The sequence below is a fragment of the Dipodomys ordii genome, unplaced genomic scaffold (genome assembly GCF_000151885.1).
Source record: "Dipodomys ordii isolate 6190 unplaced genomic scaffold, Dord_2.0 Scaffold6, whole genome shotgun sequence".
NCBI lineage: Eukaryota > Metazoa > Chordata > Mammalia > Rodentia > Heteromyidae > Dipodomys > Dipodomys ordii.
The window spans coordinates 13,303,565-13,326,902 of NW_012267222.1; the positions used below are offsets into that span (position 1 = coordinate 13,303,565).

The 23,338-nt window shown below is 58.1% G+C and overlaps 1 protein-coding gene across 1 annotated transcript in view; it reads left to right on the forward strand.

Annotated features, from left to right (window-relative positions):
- Runx3 (runt-related transcription factor 3) overlaps positions 1 to 8,574 on the forward strand; it is a 50,302-nt gene extending 41,728 nt beyond the window's left edge. Inside the window, exons 3-4 of the mRNA XM_013035064.1 lie at positions 3,720 to 3,869; positions 6,388 to 8,574. Of these exons, the coding sequence (XP_012890518.1) occupies positions 3,720 to 3,869; positions 6,388 to 6,923 (686 nt within the window). The 3' untranslated portion in view covers positions 6,924 to 8,574. The remainder of the gene's footprint in view (positions 1 to 3,719; positions 3,870 to 6,387) is intronic.
- Positions 8,575 to 23,338: the final 14,764 nt, after the last annotated feature.

Sequence of the window (23,338 nt, forward strand, 5' to 3'; positions counted from 1 at the left end):
TGAGGGAGCTCCAACCTGGGCCTGCACTGAACTTCTGGGTGCTGCCGTGACCCTGAGAGGCTGGCAGGTGGCAGTCTGCTGCTCAGGCAGTGGAGAGGAGCTGTTCCCCAGCTAGCAGCTGGTCCAGAGGCCTTCCCTGCAGGCCTGTATACTTCTCAACCCTGCCTTGTCTTGGGGTCCCAGTGTGTGATCCCCACTCTACCCAGGACCACCAGGGCATGACAGCTGCCTCTCAGGGGCCTGGGACCACTGGGTGCTTGGTAGGGCAGGCTGGGCTGTGTCCTCTATGCAGGAGGGACCTGGACGCTCCCCCACACGGTGCTGGGGAGTTGGCTGTCTGTGATCTGAGCCCCACCAGCAGATGAGGCCCACAGACCCAGGACGGCTTTCTCCTGGTGGTCTCCGTCTTGACTCCACTTTTCAAAAGCTTGTGATCTGTCCACCAGCCAGTCCACCTGCTCAGGGTCAACCAGGGCGCTGACCACCTTGTAGATGTGGCAACTCCCGCTCCTCGCGGAGAGCCTCCCCTCTCTCCTGCCCCATGGACAGCAGCCCTCCGCCCTGCCACCAGGCTGAGCCTTGCACCAGGAGGAGGTCCAGATTTTTCTGAGCAGGGCTGCAGGGAAAGTGGGGTACCTCCCTTGGGCCTGGGGATCCTCAGTTTTCTGATCTGTAGAGAGAGGGGGTGCAGAGGCCCTTCCTCTCACCGGGAGAGGCAGAAGGGGAAATAGAGGGAGTGGAGCTGGCATGGGGGGGCGCTAGCACTCGGGGCTTCAGGACCTCTGGGGGGGATGGGGAGCTCTTCAGCAGGCCCCAAGAACAAGGCAACATTCCTGGCAGAGACTGGGCAGAATGGCTGCCTCCTTCCGCCAGTCTGACCAGCATTGGATTCTTGTGAGTTTAAGTCTGGGACTTTCTGAGAAGGGACTTGGAGCACTACCTGTGCAGTAGGGAAACTGAGTCACTGAGGCAGAAGGGCAGCGCACCAGGTGACCTGTGACCGGCTCCTGCTGTGGTACGCCGATGAGAGGCCTCTTCTGTAGCCCATCTCCTCTCGGGCACAGGCTCTTCCGTTGGTCTGACTCCTCATGTGAGTGCCCAGCCCAAGGCACTGAGACTCTCGGGCGCCTGGCCACGTGGGATAGCCGGACACCCCTTTTCCGCTCCCTGGTGGTGGCTCCAGCTCTCCACAGTCAAAGGGAAGCGATCGTCATGTGCTGTGGCAGCCCCTCCCCCAGGAAGCCACCCTCCCAAGGGCAAAGCAGCAGGGGCCGGAGGGGGGGCACCTCCCCCCTCACTGGCATAGCCCAGGCCAGGCCAGCCATGTAGCAGCATCCTGGGACCTTTGTTGGCCTTATCTGAACCATAGGGGCTGGAAAGAAAGTGTCAGGAGCACTGGACATGGAGTCCTAGAGCTGAGTATGAATGCTGCCCTGCTCGCTGGGCTCTGTTACAGAGATGTCACCATGGTGGCTCAATGTCTGTGTCCCTGAGCAGGAGCAGGGTGCGGAGGTGACCGTGGGGAAGCGCACAGAGGCTGCGAGACCAGGACTCCGTGGGCTGGCGCTGTGATGGGCACAGCAGCCTGGGAGAAGCGGACTGGGACCTGAGCCAGGCCGCCCTTCTCAAACCCCATGCTGCGTGTGATCCGCCTTGCTTCCGTGTGTGTGTGTGTGTGTGTGTGTGTGTGTGTGTGTGTGTGTGCATGCGCACTCACGCGTGCACGCATGCAGGGTGTAAACACCTCGGCGCAGGCTGGGTTTGGCAGCTTTCAGCAGCCCCGCTGCCCATGTGGCGCTTGGGGTTCACTGAGATGCCCAGGTCCTTCACACCCAAGCCCTTGTAGGCCGCTGCGTGGCTCCACTGCCATCGCCATCCGGCCGGCTTCCTGCCCGTTGAGATGACTCTGAATTCTCTGTCCCATCTCCCTGCCATTTCTAGTGGCCTCAGCCCGGCAGCCACATTTCCTCCCAGCCCTGGCAGAGGTGGCCCTGAGCCAGGAACAGGAAAGCAGGCAGCAGGTGCCCATGGCGTCTGGGCGGCCCGAGCCCGCGCCCCCTATGGAACTGCCTCTCTACCTGCCGCAGCCCTCCCCTCCCTCGGGCCTCCCTGATCCGGCCTCCCACGGCCCCAGCGCCCAAGCCCACTTTCTCTCCCTTGTCACCAGTAGGCTTGGTGGCGTCAGCAGGAGCCGGGTGGTCTCGGGGCTCCTGTGGGTCCCCGCACCGCCCCTGCGGCTCTCGGATGCCACGCAAACCCAGGCGTGGGTGTGGGGAGTGGAGATACCCGGATTCTGTGTGTGCTTGTTTTTTTCCTCCTTGGTGGTACTGGGGGTTTGAACTCAGGACTTTGCACTCCAGCCCGCCATATCCCCTCCTTGAAAGAAACTCGGCCCCTTCTGAGGCCATGGCTCTGCCCCCCTCCCCCAGCTTGGCCCCCTCTGAGGCCCTGGCTCTGCCCCTCCCCCACACACCTGTGACGTCACACTTAGGCTGTGCTCACTTGTCTACCCACAGGCGTTGTGAGACTCCGTGGGCCCCCACCTGCCCCTCTCCTCTCTGTCTAGAAACCCCTCGTCGCAGTAGACCCAGGCCTCTCCGTTGGTAGTTCCTTTGGAGACCGTGGAGGCAGAACTGGCCATTGGCCGGGTGTTTGGCTCACGGCTAGACTCCAGGAGTGTGCAGCCACCATGGGCTCTGGACTACCCCAGATCCCAGTGTAGACGGGGCCGCTCCTGGGAGCCATGCAGAACCAAAGGGGACATTTGCACCAGACCAGGCGTCCATTCAGAGAGGAACAGGGGTCATCACCCCTGCAAGAGAGAGGACAAGCAAGAACAAGGCTCTCTAAGGGCACGGCCGTCCCTGCAGTGTTCATCGAGCTCCAGAGAGCCAAGTCGTTACATAATGACACCATTCTAGATTCCATGAGAGGTTTCCTCTTTATTTTCCACAAACACACAATCACAGATATACTGGGGGGGACCCCAGGCTGCCACGGTGCTTTGATGTTGGGAAACGCAGTTTGCTTGAGAGTGCAGGATGAATAGCTGGGAAGGGTGGGGGGCACAAGGCTGAGGCCAGCCGCCCCCCGCTTCGTGGGCCATGCAGAGGCAGGAAGCGCTGGCTCCCCAGTGTCCTCCCAGGCCGGGCACGCTGGCCCTGGACCCCAGCTTTCAGCTCCTCGCCCGGGTGCCGCGCCTCACCTGGCGTCTGCGGCCACAGGGGTGGGATGGGTGCCCGGCCGGCTCAGCGTGAGCAGCCTGCCTCCTTCCCCAGGGCCCCTCATTTTCCCTGCAGACCAGGTGAAGGAGGGTCCTGGCTGTGGGGGCAGCACCCTCCTGGCCTCCCTGCCTTCCTGGAGCCTCGTAGGGCCACTTTCCCAGGCCTGTTGCCTCAGTTTCCCCTCTGTTGTGGGAGTTGACAGACTTGGAGCTGAGCCCTGACTTTGAGCACAATGACTGCTCCCTGCCTGTGACCAGGAGCCTGTGGTGTCAATCCTATCCATGTCCACAGGGGACACCCCGGGAGGGGGCCTTAACCACCATCCTGCATTCAGAACGTCTGGGAACCTCAGGGGAGGTCGGTGGTGATCCCAGGGTTCTCCCCACAGAGGTCTAAGGTTAGACCTCAGGAAGGACTTCGCAGCAGAGTGAGACATCGCTGTGTCCCCTGAGACTCCGGGGAAGCAGTGGCTGATGAGCTGTGTGTGCTCCGCAGGGCACCGGCAGAAGCTGGAAGACCAGACCAAGGCCTTCCCCGACCGCTTTGGGGACCTGCGCATGCGGGTGACCCCCAGCACGCCTAGCCCCCGCGGCTCGCTCAGCACCACCAGCCACTTCAGCAGCCAGGCCCAGACCCCAGTCCAAGGTATGGAGCAGGGGAGGGCTGGGGGGGAGTGCTGGAGGGAGGTGGGGGACGCAGGCCGGGGCCCTTCCCAGAGCCAGCCAGGCCCAGACCCTGGTCCAAGGTATGGAGCAGGGGAGGGCTGGGGGAGGAGGGCTGGAGTGGGGGAGGTGGACGCAGGCTGGGGCCCTTCCCAGAGCCAGCCAGGCCCAGCCAGAACTCTCCTGGCCTGCAGGTGTCCCCTGGGACCACAGAAACGCCCCTGCCCGCCTCACCCTGAGTCCCCTGGGACGCGTGGGGTTAAGCCAGTAGTCCCATTGGCTGCCGAGCCTGCCCTGCCCTCCAGAGGCTGCATGTGGCTGGTACGCAGGCTGGGCAGGTGGTCAGCCGCAGGTCTGACCCCCGACTGGGAGACTGGCTGGTACTGTGCCCCGGGCCAGGCCCTCTCCTCCCCCCAGCCTGAAGGCATCTGAGGCAGACGAGGGGCCCTGCCCGGCCCTTGTCACACGCTCCACGCGGGGTGTCCTCGTGGTAGGGGCTTGGCGATGCCCGTTCTAACGGCCCTGGGTGGGGAGAGCTCCCAGGCCCAGCCTGCGGCCTCCAGAGACGTGGAATGTGAGACTCCGCTTTCCAGCACTCAGGTGCTGTGGGTGGGGTTCGGCCTCCGGAGATGGGCGGTGCCCCATATTTGGCTCATGCCACCCCCCCGCCCAGGAACTGCTCCCCTTCTGACCCCCACCCAGGCCATCACGCCCAGTCTCCCTGGGCAGAGCCAGGTCTAGTGGGGAGTGGGGCCCAGCCAGGGACACCCCCGAATATCCAGCCCCGGAGTGAACCGCGGCTTCCGCTCCTCCAGCTCTGTGCAGGGAGACGGCGTGGTGTGGGGGTCAGGGCCCTTGGGGGCCAAAGCAGGCAGAGTTTCTGCGTGTCGCTGGGCTGGAGGAGAGGAGACGGCATTTCGCTGTCCGCAGGGCCTTGCCGGGAGCCCTGGCTCTGCCTTACGCTGTGATCTCAGACAAGTCACAGAACCTCTCTGAGCCTCAGGCCTCTCTGCCACAGGGGGCTTGAGCAGGCTGCCCTTGCCCTTGGGGAGCAGCTCTGCCTCCAGGCTCTGGCCCAGGGATCCCCCTGGGTGCCTGTTAATAGCTTTGAACCCCTGGCTTTGGTCACTAGCAGCAAAGTCAAAGCCCAGCTCCTCTGTGCCCCCTCCCCCGCCCCAGCCCCCACAATGGGGGCTTCTCACCACTCAAAGGGTCCATTCAGCCACCATGTAGCAGCCGGGCCGATCACAGAAGAAAATAAACATTTCCTGCACTGTTGGGATTGGCTGCTGGACAGCAGCGCCCGGGCAGCTCGGGTTTCCTGGGGCAGCGGCTGGGGGTGGGCACGGGACTGCGGAAGCGGCCGGGGGTCTGGGGAGTGCCCGAGGTAGGTATATGGAGGGGGCTGGGGAGACGGCAGGCCCGGGTCCTCCACTTCAGGACCTCCTGCCTGCTCTGGGGTCCTTCGTCAGGTGGGCAGAATCCCTCTCTGCCCTGCCCCCGGTGGGCTTGGGCTTCCTCTTCCCGGGGTGTCTGGGGACAGCAGGCATCAAGGCTTTTCACCAGCCAGGACCAGAGACCCGAGGAGAACAGGTGTTCCCCAAGGTCAGCTAGCACTCAGGCCGAGATGAGGCAGCTGGAGGCCATCCAAACCCCACCATGACCAGCAGGGCCCGACCAGGACTGGCACAGGCTTCACTGGGCCAGAGGATGCCGCTTGGCTGGTCTTCAGCGTCCTCCCCTGGCCCTCGGCCCTTGACGGGGTAGAGACCGTGGGGCTGGGCCAGGCAGGCATCACCTGAGCCCCACCGCAGCCAGAGTACAGGGGTCGGGACCTCACCTTCCAGGGTCCTGAGTGGCATCGTGTCTGCAGCAACGACTGCGCTGTGCCCAGCTCCACTGGAAAGCTGTAGGGACTTGATTCTTACTAACTGGTGTCGCCCCTGGGAAGTAGATGCTTAGAGAGGGTATATGACTTGCTCAAGGATGCACAGCTAGCGACGGTGAAACGCGGGTAGCTGTCTTGCTCCAGATGCCACATGGCTGGCCTTAACAGCCAGCGGCTGGGCAGAGAGATGATGGGGTTTTGCCCTAGATCCCTCATGCTCCCTCTCTGGGCCTCCCGTGTTCCCACTCACGCGGTGAGACTCAATGATGTGGTTACAAAAGTGCGGGTGCAGGCTGCGATGCTCTCAGGCTGCACTGGGCCGGCATGGGAGGGCCTGGGGGCGGGAGGCTGCTGAGCTGGGCCGCGCCCCCTCACGCATGCCCACCCCCCATTCCGCCCCCCCGCGGCGAGTTCACAACTGTTCACTACCGGAAACAAGCACCAGTCCTCTCTCCCCACCTTTCACACCCACGTCCAGACCTGGCACCCCGTCTTCAGCCTGCCCCTGCCTGCCAGGCTGGGTGGAAAGGGGCAGCGCTGGGACCCCAAGGCCCCCCTACAAAGAGGCCCTGGGTGTCCCGGGCTGCCCCTGACTCCCTCCTTGTGTCCCCAGGCACCTCGGACCTGAACACCTTCCCAGACCCCCGCCAGTTCGACCGCTCCTTCCCCGCGCTGCCCACCCTCACCGAGAGCCGCTTCTCCGACCCCAGGATGCATTACCCAGGTGCCATGTCAGCTGCCTTCCCCTACAGCGCCTCTCCCTCGGGCACCGGCCTGGGCAGCCTGGGCGTGGCGGGCATGCCAGCCGCCAGCCGCTTCCACCACACCTACCTCCCGCCGCCCTACCCCGGGGCCCCGCAGAGCCAGAGCGGCCCCTTCCAGGCCAACCCCGCGCCCTACCACCTCTACTACGGCGCCTCCTCCGGCTCCTACCAGTTCTCCATGGTGGCCGCGGGCAGTGGCGAGCGCTCGCCCACCCGCATGCTGGCCTCCTGCCCCAGCAGCGCCGCCTCCGTGGCCGCAGGCCACCTCATGAACCCCGGCTTGGGCCAGGCGGACGGCGTGGAGGCCGACGGCAGCCACAGCAACTCGCCCACCGCCCTGAGCACGCCGGGCCGCATGGACGAGGCCGTGTGGCGGCCCTACTGACCGCCCGCCGTGCGGGGGCCTCACGGCTGCCCGGACCCCAGCCCTCCGCCCGGCGACCCTGCGCCCACAGGACTTGGGCCACAGAGGTTCCCGTGGCAGCCCGGCCTCACGGATGTACTGACGTCCCCAGGACACTGCCCAGCCCAGACCCTCTGCCTCTCCTCCGGCCGCCGCCCAGCTGGGAAGAAGCCAGGGAACCCCTGTGGTCCGTGTACCACCCCAAGCTCCATGGGCCACGCCCACCCTCTGCATTGACACCCACTGAGTCAGAACTGGAAGCCCCTCCACCCCCCCACACCCGGTACCGGATCCTCTCTCTGTGGAGGGGGTGAGGACGCCCCCAGACAGTCCTCTGCCTGCCCCCTAGCTCCTGCCAGCCCACAGCAGACCCACGCAGCCCCTGTCCCGGGCCCTCTACGTGCCTCCCAGACCCCACTGCTCCTCCCGCCCGCCCCACAGGTCTTCCCGGAAGGTCTGACCCACGCCATTTTTGAGAGAGAACTTGAAGGCCAGACAGGTCCCAGCAGAAAGGGGACATCCCTGTCCCCTCGCTCTCTGGAGCTGTGGCTCTCACCCGCAGCCTCCTGACCCCTGCGCTCGCCTCCACCCTGTTCTTCACTCCAAAAGCCAACGTGAACCAAAACCAGTTTTTAAAACTGATTTCAGGAAAAGCAGCTTCACCAGACATTTTGAAACAAGGCCTCTTACAGATAAAAGCTCTCTGACTGTGAGCAGCCCACTGCCGGGACCCCCACCTCCCTCCCCCAGACTCACGTTTCTACATGCAGGGGACCGAGGGAGGCACCTGACCGTCGTGGCTGGGAGAGCAGACCTGGCCCAGGGGCTCAGGCTGGGGGTCCTGTCTCAGTTCTAGTCCTGGAAAGTCCAAGAGAGATCGCCAGGGCTGGCCAGGCTCCGTGGCTGTGGAAATCTCCCCTTCAGTGAGGGCCACCATGCCACCCCCAACTGTGATCACAGCCACGTTACGCGCCTGGCAGGCTGGGGGGTCCTGGTGATCCGTGCCCACCTCTCCTGCTGTACTTGCTCTTGTCCTGCCCTCCCTGGGCAAAGCACTGGCCGCCTCTTTAACTTAGTGGCTGGGGTGACCTGCGGGCTCTCTGGCCCCTTCTCAGGAAGCAGTTGCAAGGCCACTGCCCTCTTGCCTGCGCTACTCCCAGTCTGCTGTGACCGGCCAGCCAGGGAGGCATCTGGGTTCCTGGTACCCAGCACTTTGTAGCCCACCCCAGAAGAAATGACTACCCCTTCCTGGTACCCAAGCCCTGGTGGGACAGGAAGTAAAATTCCCCCTCCCCCTCAGGCCTGACAGTATCAGCAGCCGGGCTGGTAAAAATGGGTCCTTATTTGCAAGGCTGCTTTAAAGTCATGGTAGGCCAGTGCACTGAATAGGAAGCACCAGAGAGCAAAAAGTTCTGACACAGTGTTGCTGTGAGCAGTTCGGATCCTCTGTAGCTTTGTCCAGAAGCCGCTTGGAGCCCAGGGGAAGGGAGGGTGGAACTGCTTTGCACTAGCGTCCGCTTTGTGTGTTTCTGATGCACAACTTGCTTGTACAGTAAATGTCTTCTGTACTATTTAACTGTAAAGTGGAATTTTGACCGATTTGTTACAATAATATAAACAATGTGTTGAAGGATCCTGTGCCAGGTTTCAGGGTTGTGTGCCTGAGCGATGAGCGGAAGACCTGTCAGGAGCCGAAGCGGCTGGGCCTGGGGTGGGGACAGGGCGGAGCCTCCTGTGACAGAGATGCTCTGCCATCCAGCCAGAGATCGCGGCCCAGGGACAGCTGGAGAGATCCCCTCCCCCCACACGCATGCACAGGACCCCAGATGAACATCAGAGAGGTCACAGAGACTGACTTCCTACCAGAGGCAGAGGTGGAAGTGGCAGCAGGCCATGCAGACATCCCTCCGGGTTTGGGTTCCAGGGGGTGATAGGTTGGCAGTTGGGAAGTCGGGCCACAGCCCCACAACTGCCTTTGCACCCATTTTGCAGATGAGCCACCCAGATGCTATCAAGGTGTCAGGTTCCATAGCTAGAGCTGCTCAGGGCGGAGCTGGACCACAGCCAGGAGATGGGCGTGATGGCACGGCCATGCGACCCCTCCCCCCCACACCCCCAGCCTGGGCCGGGCCACGTTAGGTCACGGGGTGAGCTGCCCTGGGTGGGTCCTTCACAGCCGAGATCCTTTCACAGTGGGTCTGTGCCGGATCTCCTGTAGCTATAGGATCCCTCCACAACAAGCCCTGGGTGGATCTCCCAGAGCTGCAGAGCTGACCCGGAAGCAGTGCCACCGTGCCCAATGCCCTCCTTGTATTTGTGTGTATTTGGAGTCGCCTGGTAATGAAGCCTGGCAGGAGAGCTGTGGCCTCTGGAGCCTGTGCTGAAGCTGCCAGCACCTGTACCCCACTTGCCAAGGGGCAATGGAGACCCTGTTTAGCCCAGCACCCCCGTGAGCCCGTGAGGAAGCATGCAGTACTGGCAGTGGCCTGCAGGTGGCGGTGGGTGGGGCCTGGCTGCGCAGCGGGAGTGGGGAGGGCTGCCTGAGCTGCAGAGGTATTAGAACTTCCGGTCCTCTGTCACCTTGGACAGTCCTGGAGACTCTTAACGGGGAGCCGGCCTTCCTCATTACTGGGGTGAGCCAGTCCCACCCCGCTCGGAGCACGGGCAGGGTGACAGGCCCTGATCCCAAGGCCCAGCTGGACAGGGACTTACGGCTGAAGGGAAGGGCCGCCCCTGTCTGAGGTGGGATGAGCCCAGCTTCGGGAGCCCGAGGGAGGCTGCCCACCTCCCCTGGGCTGCCCCAGAATCAAGGGCCTGGAGCACCCGTTGGGGTGGGGAGACCATCGGCTTCCCAGCCTGGGGTCCCTGAGTCCGGGGTGGGCAGTCTGGGGCTGGCCCAGGGGCAGGGGAAGGGTGGCCTCCTGGACACTGGGCTGTGCCCGGCGCCTCCCGAGGGAGACGGGGCCACGAGGCTCTTACGCTGGGAAATGGCTGTCCTAGCAGGGTCTACCTGAGGGGAAACCGAGGGTCAGAGGAGACAGCATCACGTGACTCACGGAGGAGGAAACGATGGAGACCCTGACTGCTTCACTCCTCAGCCCAGACCCCTCCCCTGCTCCAGACTGCGCCCCGTAAATGGCACCCAGGGCCCCTGGCCCAGCTCTGGGCCACTTTCTACCACACCAAGCACCCCAGCTGGGCATGGGGATGCAAACAGCGCGGAGGCAGGTTCATCCTGCTGTCAGAAATGAAGCCGCGGGCCGGGCACTGGTGGCTCACGCCTGTAATCCTAGCTACTCAGGAGGCTGAGATCTGAGGATCGAGGTTCAAAGCCAGCCCCAGCAGGAAAGACCGTGAGACTCCTATCTCCAATAAGCCACCAGAAAACCGGAAGTGGCGCTGTAGCTCAAGTGGTAGAGCGCTCGCCTTGAGCTGAAGAGCTGAGAGACAGCGCCCAGGCCCAGAGTTCAAGCCCCACGACCGACAAAAAGAAAGAATGAAAGAAAGAAAGAAACGAAGCCGTGGAAGGGGCCAGGCAGGGGGGCCTGGTGAAAGGAGCGGCTGTGACCAAAGCCTGCCAGGCCTGGGGGGGGGCGGTGCTGGGGCCTGTGCCCCACCTGTGTGGTCCCAGTGAGAGGACCTGGGGGCCGATCCCGGCCTCCTAGCCCCTGTGCTGTGTGTTTTATGTATTTGCATCCCTCTAAGCTGGCCTGTGAAGGGGCCAAAGCCCTCAGTCCCTTCCCAGAGCTGCCTCCCTGGTCCTAGCAGGGCAGCTGCTGAGCCCTCACAGCCCCGCGCTGCTCTCTTCAAGGCCAGAAACCCACCTCCATTTACCAGGCCAGGAAGAGCTAGGGAAGCCATAGCCAGATGCTCACAGGACAGCCATTGGACTGACAGATGGTAGACCCAGCGAGGGCCAGGGCAAGTACCATTGCGGGGGGGGCACCCTTCAGATAGGATGGGGAGGAAAAAAGTAGGAAACGATCAGCAGGCAGGGGCTGGGAAGGTGGCTCAGTGGTAGAGCACTTGCCTTGCATGCCTGAGGCCCTGAGTTCGATTCCTCAGCACCATATAAGAAAAAAGAAAAAAGCCGGAAGTGGCTCTGTGGCTCAAGTGGTAGAGTGCTAGCCTTGAGCTGAAGAGCTGAGGGACAGCACCCAGGCCCAGAGTTCAGGCCTCACAATCAGACACCCCCCCCCAAAAAAAGGAATCTAAGAATCAGCAGGCAGAGCTGGGGATGTGGCTTAGTGGCAGAGTGCTTGCCTTGCATGCATGGAGTCCTGGATTCCATTCCTCAGTATCACATTCACAGAAAAAACCAGAAGTGGTACTGTGGGTTCAAGTGGTAGAGTACTAGCCTTGAGTAAAAAGAAGCAAGGGACAGTGCCTAGGCCCTGAGTTCAAACCCCAGGACTGGCAAAAAAGAAAAACTAAAAACCAAAAGAATCATCAGGCAGGTATGCGAATAGACGCTCTCCCATACAAACGCCCAGGAACCTGGCATAGGACCAAGCTGCGAAGGACAGCAGGGAAGAAAAGGAAGAAGCCAGCAGGACTAAAGGCATAGCTCAGCTGGTTAGCAAGCTCGAGGCCCTGAGTTCAAACTCCAGGTCTGCCGATCGTAATGGCAGTGATAGTTAATACTGAATGCCTGCCAGTCACTAATCGAAATACTTTCCCATTGTTAGCTCAGTGCGTTGACTCCTAATCATTTTACAGAGGGAACAGGGCACAGGTGCACCCCAATCCTGCCAAGGCATAGCAGTAGTGGGAGATAGCAGGCTTAAGTTTCCAGCCAGCGGAAGCTGGAAGTAAGCTCTGCGCCAGGTGGCGGGGAAAGGGAACGTGCTTACGCTCTGTGACCCAATCTTCTGCCATGGCCGTCATCAGGAGAGGAGAAAGAAGAAGCGAGAACGCGTCTTTGCTTAGAAGCAGAAGTTAGAAAGGACTCTGTAGGGTGGGCTGCGGCTCCCTGGCAGGGCTCTGGCCTCAGGACATCGCGTGCGTGGCTCTCCGCCTGGCTTTTTTCTTTTCGGTACTGAGGCTGGCACGCAGGGTCTTGTGCCCTCAGGCTTTTTCACTCAAGGCGGGCACTCCACCACTTGAGCCACATCTCCACTTCTGGCTTTTGGGTGGTGAACTGGAGATAAAAGTCTCCATAGGCTCAGGCTGGCTTCAAACCGTGATCTTCACATCTCAGCCTCCCTGGCAGCTAGGATTACAGGCGTGAGTCACTAGTACCTGGCTTACTCTGCGTCTGAAAAGCAGAAGCGTGGTTCTAGGATTCCACAAAGTGGGAAATTGAATGGAAAGTCGCATCCTTGGCTCCTTTGGGTACACCGCAGCCCACCCATCCCCGTCCTCACCCAGACCCCCACACATGGTAGGGTGTCTGCCCAGATAGCTTCTGCTTTTATGTTTTGCCCCATGAAAACAACTTCAGGCCCTATCCTCATAAAGCAACGTTAACCTGGGGGGTTCTTGCTGAGGCCAGCGGGTGGCCGGACGCCACAGCGGCCCTGAACACGCTCAGAGGCCCTGGCTTGGTTCCAGTGCTCTGGTGTGGCTTTGAACGGACCTTTGATGGGGGCTAGTCTTTGGGGAGCCTTTGGAAGCTCCTGGCCTCTCTAGCTTGTATCTCCCTGGCCTACAGGGAGCCTGGCAACGCCCCAACCTTTTGATTTCTTAAGTCAACAGTGGAGCCCGGCAGGGAGGGCACCCAAGACCGTCCAAGACCGTCCACCTCTATTGACTTGGAGGTTTTATTTTAAATGTTCCGTTTCCTTGAGGCGTGCGCCAGACCCACCAAGACAAACAGCCCGCAAGGGGCTGAGGGGCCCGGGGGGAGCTACCGGGAAGATGGCCCACCTTGGCCTGCCCTCTGCCTTCCCCCAGAAATGGCGTCTGGCATGGATGCTCCACACGAAGCCCCAAACTTCCCTCTATTCTCCCTGAGAGGAAGATGGTCACTCCAGCACACTGCAGCTGAGCACCCCATCAGGACTCGGGGAAAGGGGGCAGGAGCTGGCTACGAAGAGGTCAGAGGTGGCTTTAGCCCCCAAAGACCTCATGCCGGCCCAGCGCCGGTGGCTCACGCCTGGAATCCTAGCTATTAAGGAGGCTGAGATATGAAGATGGTGGTTCAAAGCCAGCCTGGGCAGGACAAGCTGTGAAACTCTTAACCAATAAACCACCAGAAAATGGAAGTGGCACTGTGGCTCAAGTGGTAGAGCTCTTGGCTTGAGCTGAAGAGCTGAGGGACAGCGCCCAGGCCCAGAGTTCGAGGCCCATGACCAACAACAACAAAAGCTCATGCCAGAGGGGAGGAAGGCTGTGAACAAAGATAGATATATTACATGATTCCAGATCATCGCAAGTGCTATGAAACTAAAACAAGGTTTGGAGGCATGGCTCGGTTGGTAGAGCACTCGCTCCTTTTGCTAACGCTCACCAATGAGCAAAAACAGTATCAGGAGCTGAGTTTGAGTCCCTGTCTTGGACCAAAAAAAACTAAAACTAGAGTATTTGAGGGAGGAAGCTTAGCAGCGTGCAGGCAGTCGGGAGGGCCTCCTGGAGGAGGGTGCAGGTCGGTACACACACAGCCCTGGTTCCTCCCTGTGTGCCACGCTAGGCCGGCCACAGCTCCCAGCGCAGATCCCCACAGTCTCCGTGCAGCTGTCCATGACAGAAAGGCGATGTCTGCCCAGGGATGTGGACATATCCACCGTCCACACCCGTGCAGCCCAGGGCCTCGCTCAGCCGACCGCGAGTGCCATGTGTGGGCCGCACCTCCGTGGGCACAGGACCCACATCTGGATGTGAACAGATCTGGAAGATCAGGAAGACGTGCGTCCAGATTCCCCATCACCCACCTCTGTTGCACCCCGTCCATGAACACAGGAGCTGCGCAGGGGCCCCGAGACACAAGCCTCAGTGCCGTCACCCCAGATGCTGAAATCACCCATCTCACGGTCCTCAGAGCCCACATTCTGAGAAATCACAGTTCTAAGAGATGAAAATCCCGAGTGCCCCATTGCTGAAGGCGGCCCCCATGCCCTCCATTGCCACTGAAAAGCCCAAGGTCTTGGAAGAGCGGGGAAGCGACACTCGGGAAAGACTCGTGTGAGGGAGTTCACACGTGAACACCTCGCGTTAGGTAGAATTGGAGCGGGCCTGCTGGGCCAGCCTCTCATTATTCCAAGGAGATGACCCCGGATGGGTCTGCTGACCATGAATGCCAGCAGGCGGCCCCACGCCACGCCACGCCACGCCACGCCACGCCACGTCTCCCAGGACACTTCCTGCCTATCAAGTTCTCTGTTCATGCTTTTCCTTAGGTGAGGGCAGATTGGGTGCGTGCTCTCTCTCTCTCTCTGTCTCTCTGTCTCTGTCTCTCTCCCTTTCTTTCTCTTTGGTGGTACAGGGATTTGAACTCAGAGCCTTGCACTTGCTAGACAAACCCTTCACTATGGAGCCATATTCCCAGATCTATAGCTTTAGTTATTTTTTTACATAGTATCTCAGTGTGTGATCTTCCTATCTGTTCCTTGTAGCTGGGATCACAGGCATTCACCACCACACCTGACTCATTTGTTGACAAGGAGTCCATCCCTGACTTCTGTATTTTAAGGCAGTATAGAGGACACGGACACCCACATACTTTGTGTGTGTGTGTGTGTGTGCGCGCACACACACGTGCATGTGCGTGCATGCATGTGTATGTACAATCAGCTCTAGTGGCTCCAGGGTTGCTGGCACAGAATTAATGTGGTGGCAATGACTACACTACTGAGAGCAATCTACAGATCCAGTGCAATCCCCATCACAATCCCCGTAACGTCCCTCACTGAAATAGGAGTCAGTCCTAAGCCAGGAGCTGGTGGCTCATGCCTATAATCCTGGCTACACAGGAGGCTGAGATCTGAGGATCGTAACTTGAAGCTAGTCTGGGCAGGGAAGTCTGTGAGACTCTTTTCCCTAAGCAGACAGAAGAGGAGCTACGGCCCAAGTGAGAGAGCCTTGAGCACAAAAGCTCAGAGACAGTGCCCTGAGTTCAAGCCCCAGGAATGGCACAAAGGCGGGGCGGGGGGGGGGGGGGGGGAGGAAGGAAGGAAGGAAGAAAGGAAGGAGGGAGAGAGAGAGAGAGAGAGAAAGAGGAGAAAAAGGGGGGGAGAGAAGTGGGGAGAGCCAGAGAGGGAGGGAAGGAGGGAAAGAAGTCAGTCCTAAAATTCATATAAAGGTATAAAAGACCCCAAATAGCCAAAGCAACCCTGGGTACAAACAGTGATGCAAGAAATACCACAATACCTGACTTCAAATTATACCACAAGGCCATGGAAACAAAACCAGACACCAAGACCAAAGGAACAGGTTGGAAGATCCAGAAGATAAAGGGCCACCTGGCCACAGCCAGCCCCTCTGATGTTGAAGGCGCCGGGCTCGCCCTGGAGTGAGGGCAGCTGCGGCCACAACCGGTGCCCGGGGAAGTGGCACTCCTCGGTGGAGGAGATGGAGACGGGACCCCTGCTGCTCACCAGGACGTTCATGTCAGCCTGGAAGCTTTGAGCGTCGCCAGGAGCTCCTGGGGAAGACTCAGCCCGGACAGTCACCTCTGGAATCGAGCGACACATCAGCAAGGATGGGCAAATGGGATGCGTCCCATTCAGCACGGCACACCCAACACACACTCACCAATGCGAGGGACAGCCACAGGAGGGGGACAGCCTGAGAAGAGTCCTGTCCACAACAGATAGCCCCAATAGACAGCACAGGGCAAACCATCCGTCCCTTCCCAGACACGTGTTGTGGATAAGGAGTCCCTGAAGCAAAAAGGCTGGAGGCGGGGGGAGGCTCCACCAGGTGCTGGTGGCTCACGCCTGTAATCCTAGCTACTCAGGAGGCTGAGATCTGACCATCGCCCTTCAAAGCCAGCCTGGGCAGGAAAGTCCATGAGACTCTTATCTCCAAGAAACCACCAGAAAGCTGGAAGTGGCGCTGTGGCCCAAGTGGTAGACCACTCACCTTGAACTGAAGAGCTGAGGGACAGCACCCAGGCCCAGAGTTCAAGCCCCATGACCAGCCTTCCCCCCAAAAAAGAGGGGCTCCCCCACCCAGATCCCCAGCCCATGGGGGTACTGAGCCACTTCCTGGCTGGGCCTTGCTCCGGCCCTAGGCCTGGCGCCTCTCCCATGTAGCCAGGTGCAGCACAGAGCAGGCCTGGAGCCTTTGGCTGAGCTTCACAGCCCAGGCAGAGGCAGGTGCAGTGTCCAGGGCCCGCCCTCATTCGTTTCCTCTGGGTGGGGGCGCAGCTCCTCTCCCCTGGGGGTGCAGACATGCGCTTTCTCTTCCCACTTTGCCTTTGGGTCATAAATATCTTTCTAACTCTTTTTTTTGGGGGGGGTCCGGTCGTGGGGGCTAGCGTTCTACCACTTGAGTCACAGCACCACTTCCAGCTTTTCTTTTCTTCTGCTTATGTGGTGCTGAGGAATCAAACCCAGGGCCTCAAACATGCAAGGCAAGCGCTCTACCACTGAGCCACCTTCCCAGCCCCTCTTTCTAACTCTTTCTGGTCAAGTAATGATGGTGTTAGCCAATCAGCCAGAGAGGGAAAGAGAACGAGAGAGAGAGAGAGAGAGAGAGAAAGAGAGTGCATAATAGACAGAGATAGATAGATAGATAGATAGATAGATAGATAGATAGATAGATAGATAGATAGATAGATAGATAGATAGATAGATAGACAAAATAACCCAGTTTTAAAAGGGCAAGAGTTGGGCGCTGGTGGCTCACGCCTGTAATCCTAGCTACTCAGGAGGCTGAGATCTGAGGATTGTGGTTCAAACTAGCCTAGGCAGAAAAGTCCGTGAGACTCTTATCTCCAATAAACCACTAGAAAACTGGAAGTGGCGCTGTGGCTCAAGGAGTAGAGCACTCGCCTTGAGCTGAAGAGTGCAGGGACAGCACCCAGGCCCAGAGTTCAAGTCCCACGACCGACCAAAATAAATAAATAAATAAAAGGGCAAGAAACTAGGAGGGTCAACACATGTTTATAATCCCAGCATTCATCCTCTGGTACTTAGGCGACCTGGCTAAACACTTGTGGCTCACACATAATCCTAGCAACTCAGGAAGCTGTGCTCTGAGGATCACAGTTCAAAGCCATCGCACACAAGAAAGTCCATGAGACTTTTATCACCAATTAACTACAAACATTTGGCTGGCAGAGAAGAAAAAATTGTATGAAAAAGCTCAGGCTTTGCCAGGTGCCGGTGGCTCACGCCTGCAATCTTAGTTACTCAGGAGGCTGAGATCTGAAGATCAAGATTCAAAGACAGCCCAGCCAGGAAAGTTTATGAGACTCATCACCAATCAACTAACATAAAAGCCAGAAGTGGAGCTGTGGCTCAAGTGGTAGAGCGCTAGCCTTGAGCAAAAGAGCTCAGAGACAGTGCCCAGGCCTTGAGTTTTAAGCCCCACCATCCAAAACTATAAAGTTTGCTGGGTGCCAGCAGCTCACAAACACCTATAACTCTAGCTACTCAGAAGGCTGAGCTCTGAGGATCACAGTTCAAAGCCAGCCAGGGAAGGAAAGTCCGTGAGGCACTGATCTCCAATTAACCCCAAAAAGCCAGAAATGGAGTTGTGGCTCAAGTGGTAGAGCATTAGCCTTTGGCGAAAAAGCTCAAGGATAGCACCCAGGCTCCGAGTTTAAGCTCCAGAACCAGCACACACACACACACACACACACACACACACACACACACACACACACACACAATTTATAAAGTTAAAAGTTCTAAGTGATAATATATTGGGTCTTAATAGCATTTTATTTCCTAGAGGATATAAAAGAATGGCATGTCTATTTGAAAGATGAAGATTTATTGGAATAATAGTTTGTGTGTGTGTGTGTGTGTGTGTGTGTATGTGTGTGTGTTTAATGGTATTGCAGTTTGAACTCAGGGACCTCAAGCTAGCACAGTTTGCTCCACTGGTGCTCTACTACGTGAGCCACACCTCCTGCCTGACAGCTGGTTAATTGAAGATAGAGTTTCATGGACTTTTCTGCTGTGGCTGGCCTTACACCTCAATCCTAAGTAAGTACAGTAGTGAGCCTGGCTAATAGTATGTATATTTTAAAGCATTACTGGTGTTCTCGATTGATCAGCCCACTGAGCCAGACGTCAAGACTAAGAGATGGTCTGGATTTGCTGCCCTGTGACCTTGGGTGGGTCAGTTGTCCTCTCTGAGCTTCAGGCTCCAAACAAAGGGGTGAGGATGCTCTCTCCATCCCAGGGTTGCCATGGAGACAGCGTGAGGTGCCGTGGGCTGCGGGTCGCTGCTGCATCTCCCAGTCCCTCTGTGCATGCAGCCGCAGCCCAGGTTTGCTGCCAGAGCCACGGAGCTGGCTATGCCAAGTGGAAAGCGACTCCCCAATCTGGGAACAGCCTGTAGGCCAGACAGACAGACAGACAGACATCCAGAAGGACAGGAGGCCGCCCTGCTGCGGTGGTCACATCACTCAGAGCAGAGTGACGAGGCCATTGGGCGGCGCGGCCAGGCCCGGGGCCTCACTTCCACGTGTGGAAACATCTGCCCCGTGTGGTCAGATCTGCATCCCCACTTGGCCTCTCGGAATGGAGAAGTGGCCGTGGGAAGGGCTCCTGCCTGCAAGGGGGGCGGGGGAGGGAGGGGGGAGGGGGTGGGAACCAGGCTCCAGCAGCTGAGCTGGAGATGTCCCTGGGAGGGGCTTCGTACCCAGTGGGGCCGCGGGGCGGGGCCGCGGGGGCGGGGCCGCGGGGCGGGGCCGTGGGAGTCAGGGCACGGGGGCGGGGCCGCGGGGGCGGGGCTACGAGGCGGTGGTGGAGGAAAACGCGGGAAATTCACCCTGACAGGTGCAGGAGGGCCGGGATGGACTGGGGCCTGTCCTTGGGTGCAGGGCGGGCGTGTCCTCTGGTGGGTGAAGGTCGCCTGAGTGACACGGGTACCCCCCGGCAGAGGACAGCTCGAAGCCACATGAGGGTTCCCTGGGCCAAGGCCAAGGCCAGGGTCACAGGGTCACCGGTTTCTTCCTCGTTCGAAACCCTCAGCGGGCCCCACCTGGGAAAGGCCGACGCCGCTGCGCCTGCAGACAGCGAGCTCCCGCACCCCACGCGTAAACGCAAACGGTCACTGGACTCCCACCGCCAGCGCATCCCTCCCACCTCGCAGGGTGGACGCCGCGGCCGCCTTCGTGGGCCCCGTGCCAGCTGGTTCCTGGTGGGTTCTCCGGTGGGAACGGAGGGCAGGCAGGCATGAAGGACAGCCCGGGGTGTCCTCCTCTTCCCCCGCGCCTGGAGAGGCTGAGTGCCAACCTACTCCACAAGCTCCAGCCGGCGTCGCGGCCCTGCCCTGGCCCCTCGGGGGACGGGTGATCGTTTGTCCACAGTGACCTTCACACCAGCGCAGTACCTGCCGCAGCCAGGCCACCACCCCCGGCAGGAAGGGCCTCGCGGGAAGGGGCTGTGGCGCCCGGATGTCTCGGTTGTTCCCTGCAGGCCACAAGCGGCCCCCAAGGCCGTGCGACAGGCCTCCAGCCATGGACCCGGCTGAGCTTCAAGGCCCAGGCGGCCCCTCCTGCCCCAGCTGAGCGGCCTCCATCTGAGACGCCAGCGGGCAGCCCAGGAACAGACGTAAACCCACACCAAAAAGAAAAGTCTGGGCCAGGCACTGGTGGCTCACGCCTGTCATTCTAGCTACTCAGGAGGCTGAGATCTGAGGATCACGGTTCAAAGCCAGCCCGGGCAGGAAAGACCATGAGACTCCTATCTCCAATAAACCATCAGAAAACCGGAAGTGGCGCTGTAGCTCAACTGGTAGAGCGCTCGCCTTGAGCTGAAGAGCTGAGGGACAGCGCCCAGGCCCAGAGTTCAAGCCCCACGACCGACAAAAAAAAAAAAAAAAAGGAGTGGGTTTTAGTATTTACAGCTATGACAGAAGGTGCAGGCGGACAGGGGGACCTGTGGAGGAAGGCGCTCAGCCGCTGTGGAGCACGATTCCAGAGGAGCCGTGGCCCACAGTCCCAGAGGCAAGGATCCGAGGAGGAGAAGAGGGCTGCACGTTTCCTTCTCGTGCTGCTGAATTGTTGCATTGTTTTACAATGAACTTGTTTGATTTGAGAGGAGTGGGCGCTGGTGACTGACATCTGTATTCCTAGGGACTCAGGAGCTGAGATCTGAGGACTGAGGTTCAAAGCCAACCCCGGGCAGGAAAGTTCATGAGACTCTTTTTTGGTCAGTCGTGGAGCCTGAACTCTGGGCCTGGGCACTGTCCCTCAGCTCAGCATTCAGCTCAACGTGAGCACTCTACCTCTTAAGCCACTGCGCCACTTCCAGTTTTCTGGTGGCTCATTGGAGATAAGAGTCTTATAGACTTTTCCTGCCTGGGCTGGCTTTGAACCGCGATCCTCAGATCTCAGCCTCCTGAGTTCAAGCCCCACAGCTGGCACCAGAGTCAAGAGTCAGAGAAAGCACAATAAAAAACAGGCAGCCTCATGCCCAGCTGAGAACTTGTTCTTTGTATTTTCCAGAACCTTCCAGAACCTGCCATACCTCAACATCAGGAGGCAACTTTCTGCTCCAGTTGTCACCCAGAGTCAGTTCCTCCCGGCCTTTTTTTCTGTCTGGGACCCCACAGCTCAGTCCTCAGGTGACCCTGACCCGGGAGGGGGGTGGGGCCTGGAAAGCCCTGCCCACCAAGCACCCAGTGCAGTGCCGCCTCTGACCTGAAGGTGGCGCCCCACCCACCGTCACCGCTAGCTTTTCACAAAGCTTCGAAGCCTGGGGAGAAACCAAAAAGGAAATGTTTTACAGACAATGCCGCATGAAATGAAAACTTCCAGTGCGAGGCTGGGTGGCAGCACTTGCCAAGCTTCTATGATGCCTGGGGTTGAATCCCCAGCATCACAAATAAAAGCAATCATCATCATCATCTTTATATTATTAAAATAAGCAAACCTAAAAGACAAAAAAAAACAGAAAATGTATGCAGCAGATATTACAAATACAAGACTAGAACCTTTCATTTATAAAGAACTCATACAAATCAATAAAAAGACAAATGTCCATGGATACGAAGCCAAAGGCCAGGACTGCACATGGCGCTCATGCCTATAATCCCAGCTACTCGGGAGACAGAGATCAGGAGGATCACAGTTCAAGGCTAGCCAGAGAGTAAACAAGGCACCCCTCCACCCCAATCTTAACTACACAGCTGTAATCCTGGCTGTGAGGGAGGAGGAGGTGCTACATACATATCTCCAGTAAACATTTGGGAGGGAGAGGGGCTGTGGCTCAGCCTCTGGCTGGCAGAGACTCCTTTTCCTAGCTCTGCGACCAGAAGCACAGAACGTGGCTCCTGCTATAGCAGGCGAGGGTGGAAGTGTGATTATTTCCACACGCAACTGGTGACACAGATCAAAAGCCTCAAAAAATGTTCCTACTTAGTTTTCACATTAAAAAATGCATTTCTGGACTGGAAATGTGGCTTAGTGGTAGCGTGCTTCCCTAGCATGCATGAAGCCCTGGGTTCAATTCCTCAGTACCACATACACAAAAAAAGCTGGAAGTGGTGCTGTGGCTCAGGTTGGGAGAGCAAAAAAAGCTCGGGGACTGTTCATCACCTTGACAATAAAAAAAGAAGCAGCAGCTCAGGGACAGTGCCCAGGTCCTGAGTTCAATCCCCAGAACTGGAAATATATGTGTGTGTGTATATGTGTATACTATTATATATATATATATATATATATATATATATATATACATACATACATACATATATATATTTCCTAAGAAACTTTCTAGGAGATATTTTTTTGTTTTGTTTTGTCGGTTGTGGGGCTTGAACTCTGGGCCTGGGCGCTGTCTCTGAGCTCTTTAGCTCAAAGCTAGCTCTCTACCACTTGAGCCACAGCGCCACTTCCAGTTTTCTGGTGGTTAATTGGAGATGAGTCTCATGGACTTTCCTTCCTGGGCTGGCTTTGAACTGAGATCATCAGATCTCAGCCTCCTGAGTATCTAGGATTATAGGTACGAGCCACCTGCTCCAGGAGATAATTTTTAATGGTCTTTAACAACCTCCTTCAAGTGTCCATATGTTGGGGGTCACAGCTCTGATGCCGTCCTGAGAAAAGTTGCAAAGACGTGCACAAAGGCATCTCCTGGGACTCAATGCGTAATTGGGGAAAGCTGGAAGCATCCCAAAAGTCCTTCCATGGGGGACAGAGTGGGGCCGTGCTGTATCATAACCAGGCAACTCAGGACAATGCTTGGTTAAAATTACAGTAGATCTAAGAAAGAATCCAGCCCCTAGGCTGGAAAAATGAACTGTAGATGGGTGGCCTCCAGGGCCTAGCTGGGGAAATTTACATATCTGTACTTTCCAACAGGTTTGCAGTGAGTGGAATTACTCTGTGAATCATAGTGAAAGAGCAGATTTTAAAATACTCTTCTTGATGATGTCTTGTGATTTTCTTTTTTTTTCTTTTTCTGTCGGTCATGGGGTTGAACTCTGGGCTTGGGCACTGTCCCTCAGCTCTTCAGTTCAAGACTAGTGCTCTACCACTTGAGCCACAGTGCCACTTCCAGTTTTCTGGTGGCTCATTGGAAATAAGAGTCTCACAAACTTGCCTGCCCGGCTGGCTTTAAACCGTGATCCTCAGATCTCAGCCTCCTGAGTAGCTAGGATTACAGGCATGAGTCCCCGGCCCCTGGCTGTGATTTTGTTTTTTATTTATTCTTGGTCTCCAGGCTCAAACTCAGAGCCTGGGTGCTGTCCCTGAGCTCTTCAGCTCAAGGTGAGCGCTCTACCACCTGAGCCACAGAACTACTTCAGGTTTTCTGGTGGTTAATTGGAGATCAGAGTCTCACAGACTTGCCTACCCAGGCTGGCTTTGAGCCACAGTCCTCAAGTCTTAGCCCGAGTAGCTAGAATCACGGGCATGAGCCACTGGCACTCTGCATCTTGTGATTTTCTTAAATGCAAAGTTCCCTTGCCTGGTGCCAGTGGCTCATGCTTCTGATCCTAGCTACTCCCTAGGCTGAGATCTGAGGATCCTAGTTCAAAGCCAGTCTGGGCAGACAAATCCAATTAACAAATCTAATTAACCAACAAAAATTCCAAGTGGAGATGGGCTCAAGCAGTGGAGCACCGTCAAGGAGGCCTTACTCATCCAGGGTGGGCGGATTCTGTCTGGTAAAGGCCGGTCTTTGATGCTCTCTGGACCTCTCATTGTCCCAATGCACAAAACAGGACCCCCAGCACTGGAAATGTGCAGTCCAGAGGCCTGCGGGTGGCACAAGAGCAAATTGGTCCTAGCTTCCGCCCCTCGGGCTCCTGAACTTCCTGATAGGAAAACCCAC